This window comes from Musca domestica, unplaced genomic scaffold (assembly GCF_030504385.1).
Source record: "Musca domestica strain aabys unplaced genomic scaffold, Musca_domestica.polishedcontigs.V.1.1 112, whole genome shotgun sequence".
Taxonomy (NCBI): Eukaryota; Metazoa; Arthropoda; class Insecta; order Diptera; family Muscidae; genus Musca; species Musca domestica.
The window spans coordinates 246,355-270,369 of NW_026712140.1; the positions used below are offsets into that span (position 1 = coordinate 246,355).

A 24,015-nucleotide genomic window follows, 5' to 3' on the forward strand; every position below is an offset into this window, starting at 1 on the left:
AGAAGGGAACAGATATATTAATTTGATATAAATGCATTTTGCAATGCAATAGAAAATAGAATGAATGACTGACACATAACTTGTGCCCAATATGACACATGTTGGATGCAAGGAAAGTTGCAAAGCTTTCCACCAAATGGTAAGTAAATCTTTCAAATATGAACGCCCACATACTCCCGAAAGAGAAAATAACCCAGTAAACTCAGAGCGAAGTAAATAAGATTCAAAATAATGCGTGGAAAATAAAGAAGTTTCTATTTATCAGGAGGAGAGAAAAAGGTATAGACTAAAAATGGTCTCATCTGCTATCTCCGAAAAAAGTGCTCCAATAGATGTCTTTTGATGCTGTGAGAGAGCTTAAGTCTTTTTACTCAATTCTTTAAAAGCACAAAATATCGAATATTTTTATTATTTATCAAATGAAAACAAGGCAGTGACTTTCTATACATTTATACGATATTTCAGACTATTCCAAATTCTGGATCAACATTGAATGCTTTTGTGAACTTCTTTTCGATTCAAAAATATAAAAATTATTTTTTTTTTTGTAAAAATTTTCTATGGCGAATTGTTATTTAACGACAAGTGGAAGTGTTTGGTTGTAAGTCGTACCTAAAGCTTTCAAACATCAAAAATCTTGAGATACCAGCACTTTACAAAATCTATACCAAACATGATATGTGGGAAGAGTTGAAATCCCGAGAATCTAAAAAGTCAAATTAAGTATAATTTAGTTCAAAATACCTATAGAACATTTGAGATTCGTAAAATCGGAAAATATTGTTCTATGGGGGCTAGAGTTACACTCAAGTTTTTTTATGTCCTTACCCAAAACGTGCCTCATCGAAATAACGGTTTTAGACCCTAGGTCTCTTTGGACCAAATCCGTTTCAGGACATTTGAAGTCGATCTATAGATGTCCGTTCGTCCGCCTGTCTGGCTAGCTGGTGCGCACATAACTCTTGATCGTAATATTATTGTCAAAATTAGATCGAGTTCGGAGATGGGCAATATAGGTCCACTCCTTCTGGTACCTCTCACATAAAATGTCAATATTTTTAAAGAAATTAATTTACTTCGCAGAAAGAAAAAGTATAATCTGATTTAGCTCCAACTTTACAAATCCTAATATTTGCATTAGTGCTAGGTCAGGTGCTAAAATAGATAATATCGGTCCACTCGATCAAGTGCCTCCCCCTCAAAGCGTAAAAATTTTGAATAATTATAACTCTCATAAAATGTGATGTAAGTGTCCGATTATCTTCAAATTATACATATCATAATATTTTCATTAACACAAGGTCTGGTGTAAAGATGGAAAATATCGGTTCCCTCGTTCTGGTACCTCACCCACAAAGAGTCAAAATTTTGAAAAATTTATGAAGCTCATAAAACACGAAATTAACATCGGATTCAATTCATTCCATTGACATATCTCAATATTTCCATCTACACATGATCTGATATAAATATGGTAGAGATCGGAATATTCCATCTGGTACCTCCCCACATAGGGTTCAAGATTTTGAAAAAAAAAAAAAAAAAGCTCAAAGAAATCGATACAAGCATTCAACTCTCTTCAAATGTCACACATGCAAATATTTTTTCTAACGCAAGATCTGTTGTAAAGATGATATACATCGGCGAATCCCTTCTGGTACCTAACCCACAAAGGATGACAATTTTCAATTCTTTTATCTGTCATAAATTGTGAAACAAGTCGGCGATTCTTTACAACTTGCTATATCGAAATATTTCTCTTTCTGATATTTATGATTTCGCATAAAATTGGATATAAATATTCGATTTCCTTCAAATTTTGCACATACCAGTATTTTTATCTGTATTAGATGAAGTATGAAAATTGAATACTTCTGTCAACTATATCTGTTACCTCGCGAATATATCCACATTGTCCTAAAATTTGCACATATCTCATATAAAGTGTAGGAAGTAGTCGATAAAGTCCGAATCTAGCACGTAGTAATATTTATATCAGTCTTAGGTCAGATACAAATTGGAGCAAATTGTGGTATATTAGGTACCTTCCAAGATTCAATATGATTTTTTTTATAAACAATTTGTGTTCGAGGTTCTAAGAGGCCCATCTCCGAACTCGAACGAAGTTTGTACCAAATCGGACCCGTCGAAAGTTATTCCTCGCACAGACAGACCTTTTTTGCCGTATTTCACCCATAGGGCCGATAACAATTTGTCTGAAATCTTCGAATACTGAATAACCAATAACAAATAGTTACATATCTTGAAAATTTTCTGCAAGGAGGGTTTCCACCTTCTGAGAACCTGGAAAGCCACATTAGGATTAATTAGCTTGGACAATGTAATACAAAATAATTTGCGAGGTGAAATGGTGCACTTCGGACTTAAACGTTGTGTCAATGTGGCTCATTGCATGAAGAAACGATATTTTCGGCAAAAAGAATGTAAGCGTTCGAAATGTAACAAATAGTTTCACTGGGTTGCCCAGTCACCACATAATCATCCATTAATGCCAGACACCAGTATGCACATCACAAGACATCAGTCGTAAGTGTAATCAAGCAAAATTTTCATTGCAACATTTTCTTTTTTGCCAAACACAAACTGCATTTTAGGGTTAAACATTAAATGCAGCTTGCCTGGTCTCTTCAATGGATCTAAATTCAGATAGGCGGCATTAAGTGGGTAAAGAAGGATGGATGGAGAAGGTGGCAACGGTGGTATGTAAGTGTCAGGGTATATTAAGGAATGTGTCTGTGCCAAAGTGTAGACATAATCATTTATAATACAACAACAACAATCGAAAAAGGAACATTGTTGTTGGTAAGTAAGATGCAAGGTAAGGCACACGGTTGGATGGATGGATGAATGAATGAATGAATGAATGGCTGCTGGACAGACATACTCTTAACTTTCTGCAATTGCATTAGGAGTTAAACTTTTGCCAAACTTTAGCCTAACCCACACACAAAATGGTTTTGGAAAACATATGCAGTTCATCTGCACTGCACACACCATCAGCCAGGCCCGGGTATCATTCAAAGGTTGCCAAGCCAAACTGAATGAAGGATGGATGGCTGGAAAAGTTTAACATTAATGCTAACTTAGTTAGGAAAGCAGTTAAAAGTTTTTATGGTCCGCAAAAGAACATCGGTGCGAGTATAATTGTAGGACTGAGTGACTGTCTGAAGAAAAAGTAGAAAGTTGAGACTGCATAGATGAAGAAACCAACACAACGCCAAAGGAGAGAAGTTCAAGGTGTTCGTTCTGTCAGGGTTTTATGGCATTTAACATAGTTAATACGTATGCAGACGCCAAGAAGTCACAAGCCCACACCAGCAGTTGTGGTTGTGGGCACTCCAAAAGATGCAAGACGAAATGGAACATTAAAGTCGATTATTAGCGTTGGGTTGTTGGTGTTGCTGCTGCATTTTGGCATAATTATGGTGGCTTAAATGTTGCATAAATTGCACTGACAATGAATGCATTTTATTGCGTTTGCAAGACACATTGCCAAAGGAGTCGTCACCATCCGGGCCAGCGACCAAATGAGTATGCCGCCTTGCCTTTGGTAATGAAAAGTGCCACAGAGTAAAATGTTATAAGCTCTAAACAAGATTTACGACAAAAACAAAGGAGTGTGTGTGTGCCTGACGACGTGCATCTTTTGTGGTTCTAAATTGCTGAAATCCCTTTATACCTTTTAACGGTATTATATCCTTGTAATATTTTACATTTTCTTACCGTTACTTCCGCTTGACAATATAAAGGCATTATAGCCGACTAACAATGTTGGAAATGTAATTTTTATTATTAACAAATGGGGGATACAGTTTTCTATAAATTATGTGACAAGATTGTCGAGGAAGTATGATATGAGAGGTAGAACAATGCAATTACTAAGAATTTATTTGGATGAATGATATTTTGTATTTTGGCGGGATAGGGGGAAATACATATGTATATGGACAGAATTTTTTATGTATAAATTATGTATCTATACAGGGTTATATGAAAAAACTGCAACCAACTTCAGACTGCCACTTATCCGACAGCTGTTATTTGTTGTGTGATTTCTTTATATTTGGCTGGTAAACCACAAGTGGCTATCCTTAGAGTACTCCAGCATTTGAATGTGAATAAATCGTTTGTGTCTTGTACCATCGCTCGTTACCGTGATACTGGTAGCGTAGCCCGACGTTAAGGAAGTGGACAGAAGAAAACAGAAACATCAGCAGAAATGGTTCCAAAAGTAAAGAAACGACTTGATCGAAACCCTCGTCGCAGTGGCAGAAAAATGGCTCGTTAGCTGAACATATCGCAATATTCCATTCGGCGGAATATTGAAAAGTTAGCTCGGGTAAAGCCATATACATTCCAAAATGTGCAAGAACTTACACCGCAACATAAAGAAAATATACTCAAAAGACCTAAAGAGTTACTTCGCTTGGCCGAAAGTGGTGAACTGGGTTGGGTTTCTCCGATGAGAAAACATTCGTTGTCCAGCAGATGTCGTGTTTACTTGCCAAAGAGGTCGGCTGAAAATATGCATCATCGTCGGTTGGTCACCAGAACTTAAGCCCCGGCCATGGTGGTGGTGTGGGCCGCCATAACAGCCGATGTTAGCTCCTCCGCTTGTATTAACCGACCGTGACATCAGGAGGGTGTATTAAAGCCTTGGACACGCAAACATTTTGGCCGCAGACCTTGGACATTCCACCAGGGCTCTTCACCATTGCATTCAGCACGCGCCACCCAAGAATGGTTACAAAATGAGGTTCCTCGCTTCATTTCTGGCCCACAATGTCCACCAAAATCTCCGGATACCAATCCGTTGGACTATTGTGTCTGGAGTATTTTGGAAAGAAAGGTTGGCACTAAAAATACCAAAGTTTCGATAACCTCAAGCTAGCGCTTCGCCGAGAATGGGCCAAAATACCGCAGAGCAACATTGAGGCAGCGTGTGATGGTTTCATTGGGCGTTTCATAATTCGTACTAAAGGTGACCGATTCGAACAAATATAAACTTATTCTAAAATTTGATGCTATTTCCGACATGTTTTTCTTTCATTCAATAAAATTTAAAAAGGAATGTAAAAATCTGTTTATAAAAGAGAACTGGTTGAGTAGCTAACTAACAACACCTAGCCAAACCCTTTGAAATTGGAGTCATTTTGGTGAACTAGGAAAGATATTTGTTACGAAATGTTGTTACATAAGCATTTAGTCGGACTATATTGAACAATTCTAAAATTGTTTGCATTGATTGATTTGTGATTAATTTTTGGAACCTAAATCTGGTAGATGTCATACATATTTATTTGTTTTAAAAAATCTTGTTGTTTTTTCTTTCTTTAAAAAAATTGGCTTCTTTCAACTTACCTCAATGCAATCCGTCGAATGTTGTTTGGGACTCAAAAAGAATGTGCCATCGACCAAAGGATAACGGTCGAACACCAACATTGGTTCTTCACACAAAATGCAAGCGACGCGGCTCTTCTGTGACTGAGCCAATGATGAGAGAATGAAAAGTCTGGTTTCATCATTGCCATGATTACCCTCGTCTTCAATCTGCAATAAAATACAAAGAAAAACATATTAACAAACATAAATAACTCGCACAAATACATGAGATATAAAGATAGAGAAAAAAAATTGAAATTGAAACCATAAATATGAAGCATTATAAGCCTTTTGATAACAACAAGGACATTGACCATGAAGAATGTGAGTTCAAAAGGAAAAAATATGCTTTCTGCTGCATATGCTTAAAATATCAATATTATTCCTCCATGGCTAAAGGTGTAACGGCATCACAAGGATTACGTTTACTAAAAGAAGGAATCCGTTCAGTGTTTTTTTTTTTTTTTGGTTTTGTTAAATCCTACCCGAAAAAAACTGCATACCCACTTGTTATGGTTTGGTGGTCTCATATGTGAATACTGGGATCTTTACTATACTATATTGTCTTAAATTCCAATTTTCTGTGTTGTTGTGCTGCTTCGAATGGCTGGCTATATATATATATATATTGTATTTTGGCGGCGCCAATAAATGAAGCATAAAATGAAAACGTGCCACTTGCCAACAACAAAAACAAAAGCAATATTGTTCGGCTACCAGTTATGGTGTCTGCTGCCATGAAAGGAATATTCAATGAAATATCAACACAGCCGAAAAAAAAAATCATATATTATGAACTCTATCCCTATAGGGGTAGACAGTGTTTTCTTCGTTTTTTGGTTAACATATACATGTTATTGTATTCGAAAATGAATTCAATTGTCCTATACATAGTCACATTCACTGTAGGAGAAAATGTGTACCTTAAATTAAGACTTAAAAATTCAATATTTTAAATATATAAATAATTATTTTTAAAATTGTGTTAATTTTTTTGAAAGCATATTTTTTTTCACTGATCTATAATATAAGATAATAAGATATATCTTGTCATAAGCTTTATAATACCAACAAATATTCATTTCAGGCCCCATAAGGTACAATATTTAAGGTACCAATTGAAAATAAGATTTTTAAAATATTCTTTTAGGAAAAATTAGAGAGCGAATAGAAAGCCTTAGGACAGAAGTTTAATTAAAAAAGTTTTACAAGAAGTTTACTCTCCGCGTATAGGTTTTGTGTAGGAGCGGTCGCGATTTTTTGGAAAGTCAAAATTCTTCAAATAGAGCAAGAGTTTACACATCCAGATAATTTTACCTGTCTTACAGCAAGTGTGAAAATTAAAAAATCGTCCCAAGAGTTTAAAATTCAGAGAAATACATATTTAACATACAGGGTGAGATAAAAAAACCGCAAAAAAGCCAAACGCCAAAATTTTTAAATTTTATTGAATGAAAACAAAAAATGTCGGAAATAGCATCCAATTTTAGAATAAATTTAGGTTTCTTCGAATTGGTCACCTTTGGCACGAATTACGGCCAATGAAACCGTCACACGCTGCCCGAATGTTGCTCTGCGGTATTTTGGCCCATTCCCATTCTAAGCGCTTGCTTGAGGTGATCGACACTTTGGTATTTAATTAGTGTCAACCTTGCTTCCCAAAATACTCCAGACACAATAGTCCAACGGATTGGTATCCGGAGATTTTGGTGGCCATTGTGCGCTGGAAATGAACCGAGGAACCTCTTTTGTAACCATTCTTGGTTAGCGCGTGCTGAGTACCATGGTGCTGAGTCCTGTTGGAATGTCCAAGGTCTGCGGCCAAAATGTTTGCGTGACCAAGGCTTTAATACACCCTCCAGAATATTTTCGAGAAAATTTTCGGCATTTATTCTAATGCCACGGTCGATTAATACGAGCGGAGAGCGACCATCACCATGGCCGGCGCTTGAGTTCTGGTGGCCAACGGAAGATGCACATTTCAGCTGATCTCTTTGGCAAGTAAACATGATCATTTTGTTTGTTTACTAACTGCTGGACAAAGAATGTTTTCTTATCGAAAAAAAACAATTTCGGCAGTTCACCACTTTCGGCCAAGCAAAGCAACTCTTTAGCTCTTTTGAGTCTATTTTCTTTCCGTTGCGTTGTAAGTTCTTGCACTTTTTGGAATTTCAATGGCTTTTCCCAAAGCTCATTTTTCAATATTTGCTGAAGGGAATATTGCCATACAGCCACTGCATCGCGGGTTTCTATCAAATCGATTCTTTACTGTTCGAACCATTTCTGTTGATGTTGCTGTTTTCTTTCGTCCACTTCCTTGATGTCGGGCTTCTCTACCAGAATCACGGTAATGAGCGATGGTATGAGACACAAAAGATTTATTCACATTTTAATGCTGGAGTGCTCTAACGATAGCCACTTGTGGTTTTCCAGCCAAATATAAAGAAATTACACTATCACGCTTGAATTCCATTACGAATAACTTTTTTTCTGGAAAATTCTCACCAAAATGCTGTTACTGGAATAATTTTGCTGTTGGGCGGAGTGGCTTAAAAATAACAGCAGTCTGAAGTTGCTTGCAGTTTTTTCATCTCACCCTGTACTTTGTTTTTAAGGTCTAATTGTGGATCTTAAAGAATAACTGTTGCTGTTTAAAGTCTATCGAGAATCTTCAAAAATATCTTTATTGATTTTTGAAGAACTTATATATATACTTTTCAAATATAATAATCATTTTAAGAATATTATTTCAAGAACTATTGGGTACTATCACAGCGAGTTTTGTACAATCTTAGAATTTTTCAAAGGTTATTTTAAAATTTATATTTTTAAGGAGTAAAAAAACTATAATCGTGGAATTTTAAGAATATTTTTTTAAGAAGCTTCAAGTCTAAAGTCGTGAATTCTTGAGGATATTTTTCAAAGTTAAAATCATTGATTTGTGATAAAATTAATTGTAATCTTATTATTTTATTAATTCGTATTTTTTATAATTGTTTATATTTTTTTCTTAGCATATTTTTTTTTATTCCTTTACATTCTTCACCTTTACCTCATCCATTTAATGCAATTACATACGTAAGTACTATTAAAAGTACAATAAACTCAGGTCGGTGGTATTCGTATAACAATTTTCAGATTCTTGCAGTTTTCCACATGACACGAGTGAGTGTTGCTGCTTAAATTCTTAACCTTTGTCCGACAGACCTTTATCAGTTTTTGGCTGTTTGTCGGTCGGTCTTTTATTATATCCTTCATGAGAAAATTGGTTTTTATTGTTTCTCGTTCATGTTATAAGTCTTTACCTTTTCGTTCACGAATACAAATAATGTAGAGAAATATATATGTGCATATATTGTGTGGTCGTCGTCGCAATTGATTGTAAAACAAAAACAACAACAAAAATGTTTTCTTCACTCACACACACACACACACACCAACAAACACTTGACGACTCCAGCAAAGAATATTGAAATAAATTGATTGTAGTATATGCACGTGGGTTCATCTATATATGAAGCTATACGAATAAAATTAGCTTAGCTTAGGATATATATTGCACGTTTTCAAGAGAAAGAAAAATTTAGCAATTTATCTTCGGTATGTTTGCTGTTGCCTTATTTTATAAGAAAGCTATATTCCTTCTTTTTTTTTTGGGATCATTCAAAGGAATATTTGTGGGCGTTAACATTCATATGCCCTTACAACTTTATTTGTTGTTATTGTTTTTTGGTTATTGCATTTTTATTATCAATTTACGTACTCTCATTTACTAAATAATTCAAATTGTCATAGAAGAAAGTAAAGAAAGGTACATTCACATGTCTGGCTGTTCCCCTATATTCAATTTAAGACAAATACACTTGATATCTGTATGTATGCATGCATGCATGTATGTATGTATTCGTCACCGTGAGTGTGGCACTTAAGGACCTTGCATGTTGTATTATTTAAGGTAAATTCAACATCTAAAGGTTACATGACCCTTAATAAAATTATTGGTATTTGAGAACAAACAAAAAATGTATTGTTGCTTTTGTTTTCGTACATTGCTTAGCACAATGACTCAGTGGAATTTTCACAGACAATTTATTAGTGAACCCTCCTTGGATATGGCACATTTCTAAATTATGACAAAGGTGAGAATTTCAAATTAATTCTGGAGAAAAAAAAAACATTTTATTCCAGCTACTTAAAGTACACAAGAGAGCATGATGTCTCGCCAAAATTTGAAATTGATTAAAAAACCTTGGATCCTATACTAATAAGGAAAAAAATATTAGACAATTTGAGGATGATGAAGTATGTATATACCAATCATATGTGGCGAAAAGTTATGGGTATGTAATATATACAAAAGCCACTGAAGATTAAACAAATATATATTTTTCCCAGGATATCCTTAAAAATGTAGAACAAAAACCCAAATTTTTGTTCCAAAATAAAAATTAAGGGAAGTGATAAAAAATACCCCGATTGTATGCCAGTAAGTCCTGAAAACTGTATTATGTTTACTAGGAATTTTTGGATAATTTCACTATATTTTATTGCAAAAACGAAAGTTTAAAAATATCCTCAAAAATCTATATTTTTTCCGAAAATTCCTTATTGAAATTAACTTTAAAAATTTTCAATTGTTGCTTAAAATCTTTACCCAAAGTGTAAAAGTAGTCAAGTAGTCTTCAAATTGAAAGGAAATAGGTCCTGACAATTTATAATGTGTACGTAGGAATCTTGAAAAAAGTTTAATATTTCTCAACACATGGTAGATCAGAAATTCTTGATTGATGACTTCTAAAAAAAATCATAATCTTTGTCCAAATGTCTTTGTTACAAATAACCTTAAAATTACAGGTTTTCGGTTAAGATTTTCGTCCAGAAAAATACCCTTTAAAAAAACTCTAAAAAATCGGGTTTTACAGTCACGGTGTCTTTTACCAAATATTTTTATACCCTCTACCTTGAAGAAGGGGGTATATTGACTTTGTCATTCCGTTTGTAACATCCATAAATATTCGTCGTAGACCCCATAAAGTATATATATTCATAATCAGTATACAATTCTAAGTCTATTTAACGATGACCGTCGATCTACCTGTCCGTCGTTCTGTCTGTCTGTTGAAATCACGAAACAGCCCACATTATTTGATGTAGAGCGTCAAAATTTAGTAGAACAATTTGTATTGTGTCAAGAATGGTTGGTATTATCGGTGCACGTTTTGGTATAGTCCCCATATAACGGTTACTCCCGATATTCGGTATTTTGATGATTTTTGCCACATTTTTTACGGATTTGTTTGAAAATTGGTATTTGTGGGTCATAATGGGTTCTAATGTTTCCTTCGCCCTAAGATGGAAGCTATTAGAAATTCCGCCCGGCCGAATTTTAAGGTTTTTTACTTGTTTTATAATTTAAAAATGTTTTCCAATTTCTTAAATTATTCTCAAAAATAACTATTTCGTACAGGAGGTTTTAAATGCTTTGATTTTGGTTCTGGAAGGTATTGGCCTTATATATAGCTACGAAGTCTCCAAAAACCCATGGCATATGCCTGGAAATACTTGAAAATATTTAATAACGTAATTTTCGTCCAAGAGAATCTTCTAAAGATTCAAGATTTTTGGCCTGCAAGTCAAAAAAAAAAGGGCAAACATATTAAGATAGGTAAAATTTAAGCAAAGGTGATGCTACCTTCGCATATTAGTTTAGAAAGAGATATAAGTATGATAAAAAATTGGGTAAATATAATGAAATGATATTGTCCACTTCCACACTTCACTCGAATTTGAGGTAAATAGTACAAAGTTGGACTCTATCGGATAGTTTATTCGCTTTATATGAAATATCTATTTTTTATTTACACATTTGTTGGAGCGAATAGTAGAAAGATTTTACTGATATTGCCTATCTTTCCCCCTACGAAGTAAAACATTTTTGTATATATTCTAAATAATTTGCTTGAAAAATCTACCTTTTCCTAATTCAGTGGGGAACATTTTGGTCGTGCAAGCTATACATATGCTTTGTAACCATTAAAATGCGAACATTATCAACATTTCCATGTAGAACTCTTCAAGTAATTCAAGTAATCTAGAAATTTTTGATAAAAATTATTATAAAATCAAAACTCGATAGCGTTTATGATTTCGGATAAAAATCGGTGTTTGACAGCCATAAATTTCCTAGGTTATTTCTGAAAGTATTTAAGTTCTTTCAACCCATAACTAACAACTATATACAAGTTCATATCAAACCATACCCTTACTTAAAGCTCAAGAACAAATATTTACTTTGTAATTCACTTCCCTTGATTACTATTTGCAATAAATACTTATATATTTCAAAGAATACTGAGAATGACATCAAAAGGTTGTGTGGCTTTGTGGCAACTACGAGTATAACAAAAAGGAAAAAATAAAGAAATTAATTACTTCCTGTAAAAGCTTAATATCTTTGTTACTCACAGAAAGTAAATACTCCCATACTCTCTTCATTTTACTTTTAGTCCCTTTAGCCCTTCGCTTTTATTTAGACATCAAGAACCAATACATACTTAACCAAGAGCTATGACTATTGTTGAAACTTCATTTGGAGATTCATATTTCATTCGATGACACTAAAACTACGCCCATAGCTTGGTTCTCCTTCCTCTCTTATACCATCGTCGGCATTTGGACAAGCAAAAAAGAAAGAAAATATAAATACGACAATTTCTATTTAAGAAATTAGTGTCAATATTTAGACAGACAAAGTTTCTTCAGTGCCAACCATTGCTGTTGTTGCTATATTCAATATCAACATTCTCATTATGGAGCTGATGGCAGCAGCAGGTCAAACAAACTTATTGTCTTTAATTTTATTTATTCTAACACTTCTTATTCTAGGTTTCTAAGACGCTCGTCGTCTCTTCCCCAGAAAACAATTTCAAACCCTAGCCATTCAATTAAACTTATATTTGTTACATACATATCTGGGCATACTATTTTCAGCCCATAAGAGTTAAGTCAATATTAATTTATTACATTTTCTATTGTCTTTAACATTAAGTATCTCTCTCCTGCTTTAGCCAGTGGGCAAAACGATGTGCTTTGCATTTTTTGGCTATCTATCTGTGAAGTGATAATAATCAGTTATACAAACAACCATTTGAAGTGAGTGCAAATGCGATAGCAAATCTGCTTAATGGTAGCTTTTTGGTTTACATCCATGAATTGTTGCATACTTTTAGGATTTAGTTTGTTTATATTGCAAGAATGCCTGTGATTGCTGTCTGCTGATTTAATTGTCTTTGAGATATTTATTTTTAGTAAATATTTACAAAGTTAATGAGATGTGGGATCAAAAGACTGGTGGTGTAGGGCACCTTGAATTGAGAAGTGTCATGGAAGATAATTTTATTAATTTTTTGCGAGTAGTTTGTCACTGAGTATTCACGGCATGTCATTCGGTAGGCATGGAACTTTCGTTCTCTTGAAGAGAAAGAGAATAGAAACACGTAGAGCAAAGTTTAACGTATCTAAATTGGGTCAAAGTTTCTATGCGGTCCAGAGAAAAAAATGGAACTAAACTGTATTTATTTTTAGAAAACCTTGAAAATGAGTCCGCTTCCTAAAAGACTTCACTGTTTCTGTATATAGCAAAAAACTCTGAAAGTTCGAATCTCCTAAAAAGACCTCAAAAACTTCGTCTATATAAAATAATTGAAAAAGGTTTATCGTCTAAATAGGGCTTCAGTATGAAAGGGGATCCCAGAACGACTTTATTTGTTCGGGAGACCTCACAAAGGTATATATAGACCTAAAGAGGTCTTATAGATTTGTAGGTCTTAAATGTGCTGAGAACCTAAACCTCAAAGAGTCTTAGAAGGGTTCTGTTTTTTTTTTCAAAATAATTGTTCACTATAAAATATCTTAGAATTTTCTTCAATCTTTTAAAATAAAGGTCCCTTATCTGCGGCAGAGATCACTCGAATTATATGCCTTTCGAATAAGAGCAAGTATGCTTTTAAAACAAAACAATAGTGGATAGGAGTTTTATGTAAAATTCATACTCTTCGAATATTTCTGCTTGCAACTAAAATAGAGCAAATCGGAAGCCTGTTCTGTGGTCACAGACCTGTATGAATTCTCGTAGAGGTCTTCTACTTGCAGAAAGTATACTATCTATAAAAAGTATACTATCTATAAAAACTTAAGAAAAATTCTCTATAACAGATATAAGTCTTCTTTCAACAAAAAAAAATATATACATAAGAAGTCTTTTATCAGTAATATGCCTCAATAAAAAGCCTTAAAAAGGTCAATACTAATAAAACCTTACCAAGAGAGTAGATTTTTTCTAAAGATGTCCTAAGCAGAAGACCTCAAAGAAGTTTTGTGTAAATGAAACACCGCAGAGGTTTTTTTTATCAACACCTATAAATGCCTTTATGGGGTATTCTACCTACAGAGGAGATCAGTTAGGACCTCTAACTGCACATGATCTAAAGGAAAACTTTTGTCGTCAGAGCGATCTTCATTATGTGAATAACTCAGAGAAAATTCCGTATATAGTAGCCATCAGCCATCTGTCTATAGAAGACCTCAGAGAGGTTATTTAGTACAAAAGGTGGTCTACCTCAGACAGGCCTTAGAAAGACCTATAACAAGTTCTCCTCTATCTTTATCAATCATTAGAAGGGTCTTTAATTTACAAAAGATCTCGAAGCAACAAAAGAGATATGAAAATTGAAAAACAGATTATTTAGACATTGAACATTGAAATTAAGAAGAGATTGTTTGTCAGAAAGTATATATTTTCCATGGGTGAGGTCATACTTCGTCTCCATCTATACCTCAGAAAACATTTTTTTTAGGTCCTGAGAAGGGTGTTCTATCTACGACTACATCAAAATGGGGTTTTCTACATCCATAGACAAGCTGAGAATGGTAAAGACGTCATTTTATATAAAAGCTCAAGAAGACTTTTTTTTGAAAATATCGGACTATCAATTGAATAAAATTTAGAAGATTTTGGATGAAGGTCTCAGAAAGGTCTGTTAATAAAAAGACAGACGATAAATCTATATAATGCCCCATTAAAGACTATATATTTCGAAGAGACTTCGCGAAGTTAATTTATATTTAAGTCTTATGCAATATTCTAAGATAACAATGTTTCTGCCACAATATGTGCGATCCACCTTTCTACGCTATAATCGATCGCCAGGGAAACAATATTAAAATCAATATCCATGATCGTAATTTTAAAACCATACATTTGATTACAAAAATTGCCACAAAAAAGAAGTGGGAGTTTAATTTTATGTTAAAATTGGAAAGCCTAACAATGAACCACACAGTAATCGTTAGCAAGTCAATTGGCGCCCAATCATTGGTCATGAAGGAAAAAAGAAGAAACAAAATAACAAACATCCATACGAAACCCACCAAAAGAAAGAAAGCAAATCTAACAACAAAACAATATTAACATATATGGTAAGATTAAGCAATTTTTCTTTAGATATTTATGGGCGACATCAAACTTTAGTTGGGTGTTGGAAAACCTAGGCAATATACAATTTAATTTATGTGAAAAAAATAGAGAAATTGCTTTTCAGAAAAAATAGTTTTCCTACCTTAAAAAGAAGAAATAAAATTGTCAAATAAAAAGTTAAGATAATTTTTTGTCATAAACGAAGAAAACTAGAAATATAGGCACACAATAATGTGATTATAAAAATCTTGTGTGGGCTATTTTTTTTAAAGAAAGACGAGTGCAAAAAAGCTAGCAATGCGTGATTTTCAAATTATTTGTTTTTTACTTTTTTTTAGCTAATGGGTAAATTTGTGGCCCATTGTTAGCAAAGACAACGGACAATAACCCAGGTGCTTGGCAAATAATAATGTATTTAAATGTCCATCCATTTAGTTTTGAAAATCTTTTGTTTGTTTGGCTGGCTGGTTGGCGGGCTAGCTGGCATGCCAACAGCAGCACTTTTATTAAGCAAATTTGTATATAATTTTCTCAAAAATTATTATTATTATCAAAGACAAGCCATTTACAGAATGTATGAATGGATGCAGAAAACAAATAGACGGAATGAAGATAATGAACAGCAAAATCAACCTGGTAGCCAGCATGGAAATATTCGCTATTTTTGTGCACGAGACAAGAAACCCATCACAAATGACAAACAAAATTTCGTGGCAGCTGGTGCTGGCGATACCGCGTTTTGCATTCCTATGCAGCAAACGCAATTCTGCTTTGAGGATCTGAGGGTAATTCTTGCTGTATAAAATATATATTTTTTTGTGATGAATTTTTAAAAAAAGCTTGATGAAAATGGAATCCGATTTTAGCTTCTGTTTAAAGTTGCAAATACATGCAGGACAACAAAATGAAACAGGACTTAAAAGGAAGTAGCCCTGTGGCGCTGGTAGCAGTAGCAACGGCAACAGCAGCACTCTCCCAACAATTGTGACAATGAAATTCCCATAATGTTAGCTGACTGGCTTTGTACTTTAATGCCATCAGCAGCATGGCTGGCTGAATGACAGACTCGTCTCCTAGTCTGTTATATTAGTTGTTGCAATTGTTGTTAATATAAGCTCTATGAACATGAGATGGAGAATAAAATAAGTGAAATGAAATTGCAACAATAGTGCAAACAACAACATCAATTTCAAGAGCATAAACAGCCATAAGCCAATGTTGCAACATTGCAAACAATAAAACTTAAGAAGAAGACAAAAAAAAAGAAGACAGGGATAATAATAAATCCCCTTTCCATGGACAATGCAATGTAACCGAAGCAGAAGGAGGGTTGTTTAAAGATTGAAGGAAATTTGATTTTATTACTTGATTTTATTATACCACATACGACTAAAGCACAAGTCTTTGAAAGCAAACATGGTGACGGAGGATAAATGCTATATGAGAAAATATGTCAAGTTCAAAGGAATATTTTCACATAAGTTGATATTTTTTGCCCTACGATTTATCGTCAAATTACAACAAAATGCGCTGAACCATTTTCTCAAGGGGTTCCTTCTTCTACATACAGGGTGAGATGAAAAAACTGCAACCAACTTCAGACTGCTGTAAGCTCATTATATTGTTTACAAGCGTACAAAAGCATTTTGGTGAGAATTTTCCAAAAAAAAAAATATTCGTGATGGAATTTTAGCGTGATTTCTTTGTATTTGGCTGGAAAACCACAAGTGGCTATAGTTAGAGCACTTCAGCTTTCAAATGTGAATAAATCTTTTGTGTCTCGTACCATCGCTCGTTACCGTGATACTGGTAGCGTAGCTCGACGTCAAGGAAGTGGACTGAAGAAAACAGCAACATCAGCAGAAATGGTTCGAAAAGTAAAGAAGCGACTTGATCGAAACCCGCGACGCAGTGACCGAAAATGGCTTGTGAGCTGAACATATCGCAAAATTCCATTTGGCTTATATTGAAAAATGAGCTCGGGGTAAAACGATTGAAATTCCAAAAAGTGCAACAACTTACACCGCAACAGAAAGAAAATAGACTCAAAAGAGCAAAAGAGTTGCTTGGCTTGGCCGAAAGTGGTGAACTGCCGAATTAGGTTTGGTGGTCTCCGATGAGAAAACATTCGTTTTCCACCAGTCTGTAAACAAACAAAATGATCGCGTTTACTTGCCTAAGAGATCAGCTGAAAATGTGCACCTTCGGTTGGCAACCATAATTCAAGCGCAAGCCATGCTGATGGTGTGGGCCGCCATAACAGCCGATGGTCGCTCTCCGCTCGTATTAATCGACCGTGGCATTAGAATAAATGCTGAAGGATGTATTAAAGCCTTGGGCACTCATACATTTTGGCCGCAGACCTTGAAAATTATAATAGGACTCAGCGCCATCGCACTCAGCACGTGCCACCCAAGAATAGTTACAAAATGAGGTTCCTCACTTAATTTTCAGCGCACAATGGCCACCGAAATCTCCGGATACCAATCTGTTGGACTATTGTGTCTGTAGTATTTTGGAAAGCAAGGTTGGCTCTAAAAAATACCAGTGTCCGACATTTTTTGCTTTCATTCAATAAAATTTAATAAAATGTAAAAATTATGGCGTTCGACCTTGTTGCGGTTTTTTTGTCTCACCCTGTATATGTAAAAATGTTATAAAAAATTTAGGATAAATCTCTAAAATATATACTTTGACACAAGAGTATTTACTGACATATTAAATAAACTAAAAAAAATATAATTTTAATTTTGGATGGTAAAATACATTTTAAAATATTTCAAAAAACCACTAGTCCTTAAGTACCATTGAAGAACCAATGAGTCCTTCAAAAAATTAATCAGTAATACTGTTTATTTGAAAGTAAAAATATTTTGTATATTTAAAAACCGAACGTTTTAAGAGTGTGTGATAGAGAGAAGTTAATTTTTTCTTTTAAGGAGAAAGTCAGTATGGAAATTTCCAATAGCAGGATAATTTCTCCACACTTTCTCGTGGAAGAAAAAATCTCTTGAAAGTAAACCCAAATTACTGAATGCAGCATACTGTGAGTTCCTTCAGATATCGTCTGTCATTTACACTTAATTTAAATGCGTGTCACAATGGTGGAATAACTGAGAGAGAGAGAAAACTAAATCTAGATTTCACTTTGAATGTTTCATCCCTGCTATACCAGTTAGGGAAGAAGGAAAAAGTAAATAGAAATGCTCGTAGCTTTGGACGACCATTGGGTGGGTTGGCTCACGTTGGCTGCCACCTAATGGAACGTTGAATATGCTTGGCTGCTACTGCCAGTCGTTTTAAGCTGACTATGTGTTGGCTTGTATTTAACATGAACTTTAAGTGGCTTAAGGTTGTCTGTCGTTTGTGTTAAGTGCTTGTCTTAAGTATGCAGTAGTATTTGAAAATTTTACACAATCATTGCATATTGTTAGGAGCGAGACTAACACAGGGATGATGTAGATGTCGTACTTAGCTGTTGGGGAATGGAAGATTTAATAGAAGCGACGGACATGAGTATAATTTTACTGCAGTTATAAATTTAAGCAAAACATGTTATTTTATTAAAGGTGAGAAACATTTTAAACTAATGGGAGATCGTTAATGAAAAAAGAGTGGGCAATATAAAATAAAGCACTTGTTAAAGTATACTTTAAGGGGCTTGTTTACAAAATGATTATGCAAATAAAGTTTGTGGTGGAAAATAAAAACATTGAACCATTTTTGGGGGATAATTTTTAATAAAATTCAGTCAAATTGTAGCCTTGAACAATGTCTGCAAATCAATTTTTGAAAGTTAGTGAATGTTTCAAATAGTTTACGGGATATGAAACCAAGAAAAAATGTATGTTTTCCAAAAAAACAATTGAAATTTGATTTTTCTATATTTTTGACTTTTTGACAGTGAAAACGAAGCCGAACAAAATTTGTACGTTTTCCAAAATAAAATTAAGTCTGAGAAAAAAAACTTGAAGTCAAAATGGGCGGGTTCGATTTTCACTGTAGACATAAGGTCTTTTGTCCAGTACTAGCCCAGGAATCAGAAACGGGGCGGATGATTAATGTTTTCAAATCGCCTTACCCTAACGTGTGATTTCGCATCGATATTACCCGCCACTTCTACTGGTCAGTCAATTCATATAGGGACAAACTTGCAATTTTGTATTTTTATAACACCAGTTTTTATAAAAACGCAAACCAGTAGTCTGTTTTATACCCTCCCTCTTGTTCAGCATAAAATTCTATGTCGATTAAGCGATGTCCGTCCGTCTGTGGAAATCACTCTAGCTTCCGAACGAAATGAAGTAGGTTGATAGAATTTTACTCAAATGTGTATTATGTCTGCAGGATTTTTGGTATTGAAAATGAGTCATTTAGGTTCACGTTTTGGTATAGCCCCCATATAATGGTTCCTCCCTTTTTTTGGTATTTTGGTGATTTAAGCGACATTATTCACCGGAAATGTTTCAAATTTGGTATTTGAAGTTCATAACAGATAGTACAGCCTAAGACAGGAAATTGTTTGCGCAGGTCCACGCGTTTGTATAGCCTCCATATAACGGTACCTCTCGATATTCGGTATTTTGACGATTTTAGCGACATTATTCACCGGAATTGTTTCAAATTTGTTATTTGAAGTTCGTAATGGATACTACAGCCTATGACAGAAAATTGTCTGTGCAGGTTCTCGTTTTCGTATAGCCCCAATATAACGGTATTTGGATGACTTTAGCTAAATTATTGACAGATTTTTTTCAAGTTTCGTATTTGAATATTGTAAGTTTCCTATGCAGGTCCACGTCGTCGTATAGACCCTAATATATTGGTATTTTTAAGATTTTAGCAAAATTTTTAACGAATTTTATTTTTTTGAAAATTTCCAATTCCATTCCAAATTGTGGAGTGTATTCAAAGATCGGCCCGGTAGAACTTACACAGCTCTTTTACTTGTTTTTTTTTTTTCAACAACAAAATATAGTTCCGTTCAAGAAATAAATATTTCTCAAACTACTAATTCACATGTAATTTATAACACACTTTAACGAGGTTAATGACACAATGAATAACAAAGCATACTTTCAGGTGTATTATCTCCCAAAGGAATACAGTAGAACTTTATTTTAAACATGATAAACCTGTAATAAAAACGCATTTATATATCAGCAAACAACTCACACAATGAACTTCTTTTGTTTGAAATTCGTGGTATCACAATAAACACGCGATTTGCCACTATTGAGAGGATACCGGCGAGTGTGCTTCGAATGTATTCATATAAAAAACCCAGGTAAAATTTATATGATTTCATTAAAATGAAATTCTATTTGTTTTCGAGCGTTCGTACGTGATGAGTTGTTTATATTGTATCTAATATCTTCTGTCGAATCATAAGGAATCTCTATTAGATGAAGGACATATATATTTTCAAAACAGAAATTGCTGACGTTTAAATAACAATAAATTTTGGATTTGTAAAAAAAAATTTTAAATTTTTCTGCAAAAGAAAAAACCAAGAAACACCAACTACAGAGCGAGCAAAGGGTCACGAATAGCAGGTTCCCTTTTTCCTTTTAACAAGATTTAAATGTGTTTTTTGTCTAGACCTATGGGAAAAGAATACAAAGAGAATTTCACTGCCACTTTTTGTTGCTGTGCATAGATATGCTTAAAATTATTGTTATGTGAGTAATCATGAAAATTTAAATATATAAAATTCCTTGCATATGTATGAATGTAAAATGTTAGTAGCTTGCTCGTGTAAGCTATTGTTTTGTCTGGTAGTCTCGCAAAAATCATGTAGACAACTGTAATTGCTTTGTTATCCTTGACATTATCCTTATGTCCTGGATGCATGACTGGCGGAATTTTTTCTCCGAAATATACATTTCCACACAAAAATATATTTTGAATGGTGTGTTAATATTTATAATCGTTTTCTTAGACGAGTTAAGGCGTCTTAAAGAACAACGCATTCCCCACTTGCCTTTCGCACATGGCGTGTGTGAAAAACCACAAATGTATACTTAAAAACACATTTTCATAAACACAAAACTTATTATGCCACAAACACTTGGGATGTCGTGTTTTTATTTAGTTATTTAATGGCTATGGGTGGAAATGAAAGCGAAATATTTGGTAGATAACTGTGAAACAGTGAGCATTAAACCACCAACCACTGCACCGCAGAGAGCAAGGAACTCTGAAAGCAAATCGAAAAGAAAATTCAAATAAACTCAAACCAACCAATGAAAGAAGTTGAATCGAACCAAACTTGAAATGAAAATACTTAAGCATAAAAAGGGTAAAGAACACCACTCACTTTGAACTTTTCAATAACTTTTGGGTTAAGCAAAGAATGAATTGCATTAAGTATTCCTAAAATTCGGATTTTTTTTGTTTTCATTTCTTTTCTTCAACAAATGAAGTATTCTTTTGGGTAATAACCAAGAGCATTAAATTGAAGCATACTTCTTGGAATACTTATGAAAAATGTTTTTTATTTTCTGTTTTCTATTTTTTTCGAAAGCCATTAAATTTCATGACAGGTTATTGTTCTGTTAGGGAACTAAGATGAAGGAGGAGATGCATTTACAAAGTTCTTAAAATAGTGATATAAAAAATGTTTATGTCGAATTTAGTTTTAAGATATATACGAATGTTTTATTTTATTATAATCAAGATTTTAATATACATATGGTGTGAAATATTAAATAATCTTTAAGAATCCATATAAATCATAACTAGTATCCCTTTTTAGACTATAAACGTATGTAATATATACTTATCATTATCCCCATATATGTGGCGCCCGTAATTAACATCTCGGTGGCGCTTGTTATAACATGAAGTACAACACCGACGATTTATTCATAATTTATTCTCTATTCGAAAACATAAATCCAGATAATATTCAAGTTCTCAATTAAAATATGAAAATTTTTCTTGGTTTAAAAAAAGTTTACTCTGCTTAAATTCATGACCGACTTCTTTGAATGGCCTGAATGATTGCTAGGTCAATTAATTTATTCCTTTTGTAGTTTCGATCCTCTATCTACTCCCAAGAGTATGCTAAGCAGTTCATCAAAATTAAGATGACGCTCAGGTCAAAATGAAATTACCGCACAAGATCCGCATGAAGATGAAGCCCTTTATTGAATTTAGTGCAAGAACGAAGAATTATTGAATTTTCGCACCATTTCTGGGTAGAAAATTCAGATATATTATAAACCGATACGGAATTTCATGCAAAATGTAAGGAAAATAAAAAAATGTATACAGGGTAAGATAAAAAACTGCAACAAAGTCAAACGCCATAATTTTTACATTTTTTTTTAAATTTTATTGAATGAAAGCAAATATGTCGGGAATAGCATCAAACTTTAGAATAAATTTGGATTTGTTCGAATTAGTCACCTTAGGCACGAATTATGGCCTTCCAACGGCCAATAAAACCATCACACGCTGCCCGAATGTTGTTCTGCGGTATTTTGGCCCATTCCCGGTGTTCGACACTTTGGTATCTTTTGTCAACCTTGCTTTCCAAAATACTCCAGACACAATAGTCCAATGGATTGGTATCCAGAGATTTTGGTCATTTTGTAAACACTCTTGGGTGGCGCGAGCTGAGTCCTGTTGGAATGTCCAAGGTCTGCGGACAAAATGTTTGCGTGCCCAAGGCTTTAATACACCCTCCAGAATATTTTCGCCATAATATTCGGCACTTATTATTATGATGCCACGGTCGATTAATACGAGCGGAGAGCGACCATCGGCTGTGGCTTTCCACACCATCACCATGGCCGGCGCTTGTGTTCTGGTGGCCAACCGAAGGTGCACATTTTCAGCTGACCTCTTTGGCAAGTAAACACGATTATTTTGTATGTTTAGAAACTACTGGACAACGAATGTTTTCTCATCGGAGAAAATCAATTTCGGCAGTTCACAACTTTCGGCCCAGCGAAGCAACTCTACAGCTCTTTTGAGTCTATTTTCTTTCTGTTGCGGTGTAAGTTCTTGCACTTTTTGGAATTTCAATGGCTTTACCCCGAGCCCACTTTTCAATATTTGCCGAATGGAATATTGCGATATGTTCAGCTCACGAGCCATTTTTCAGCCACTGCGACGCGGGTTTCGATGAAGCCGCTTTTTTACTTTTCGAACCATTTTTCCTAATGTTTCTGTTTTCTTCCGTCTTCCGTTCTTCCTTGACATCGGGCTATGCTACCAGTATCACGGTAAGGAGCGAAGGTACGAGACACAGAAGATTTATTCACATTTAAAGGCCGGAGTGCTCTAATGATAGCCACTTGTGGTTTTCCAGCCAAAGAAAAAGAAATCACACTATCACGCTTGAAATAATTTTAACGGCTCTCGGACGAGTGGCTCAGAAATGACAGCAGTCTGAAGTTTGTTGCAGTTTTTTTTCATCTCACCCTGTATTGAGACATTTTTAACATTTTCATTGATTCTTGGAACTTAGAACTCTTAAGCATAGACGTCCAACATAAAAATGAAAATAGGGCCCAATTTTAACATGAAAATGTGGCGCATTGCCAACTTTAAATCTGAGCTCATTATAAGAAGTACTACACTATCGGGGATTGATTTAGAATATTTAAACAATTTTGGACATAAGCCATTGAGAGGGCGTTCAAAATCAAACTGAAAAAGGTGCTCAACATCAACATGAAGATGGCGCACATTATCAACATCAAAAATAAGTATACGGTCGAGGATTAAATTGAAATGTTTAGAACATTCCGGGACATATGACGCACCGGTAGTAAAGTTCAGTTAAAGGATTTACTGTTTCTTTACAAGATCACCTTTCGAGCTGCATCCTGTAAAATAACTTAGAAATTATTTATGTGATCCTCATAAAGCTAAGGATAACACAACTTGTCTCATAAATGGTGATTATCTTGACATTCCCTAAAAGTATGTAACTCATTTTAGAAATCTACTAGTCCGATTGATTTAGATTTCGTGTCATTTTTTTAGAGGGGGAAATTCCCAAACCCCACCATCAACATTTCATTATACTTGTAACATTTATTTTTAGACATACCCATTAATGGTAGCTATAATTTACAAAAACAGACGAAACTCCCTAATTTTTGTCAAAACTAACGTCAAAA

General features: G+C 34.3%; 1 protein-coding gene across 1 annotated transcript in view; it reads right to left on the reverse strand.

Moving 5' to 3' along the window:
• The window catches only part of LOC101898988 (headcase protein), a 389,567-nt gene that overhangs the window by 3,993 nt on the left and 361,559 nt on the right, over nt 1-24,015 (reverse strand). The window contains exon 4 of the mRNA XM_005178123.4: nt 5,383-5,571. Coding sequence (XP_005178180.2) covers nt 5,383-5,571 — 189 coding nt within the window. The remainder of the gene's footprint in view (nt 1-5,382; nt 5,572-24,015) is intronic.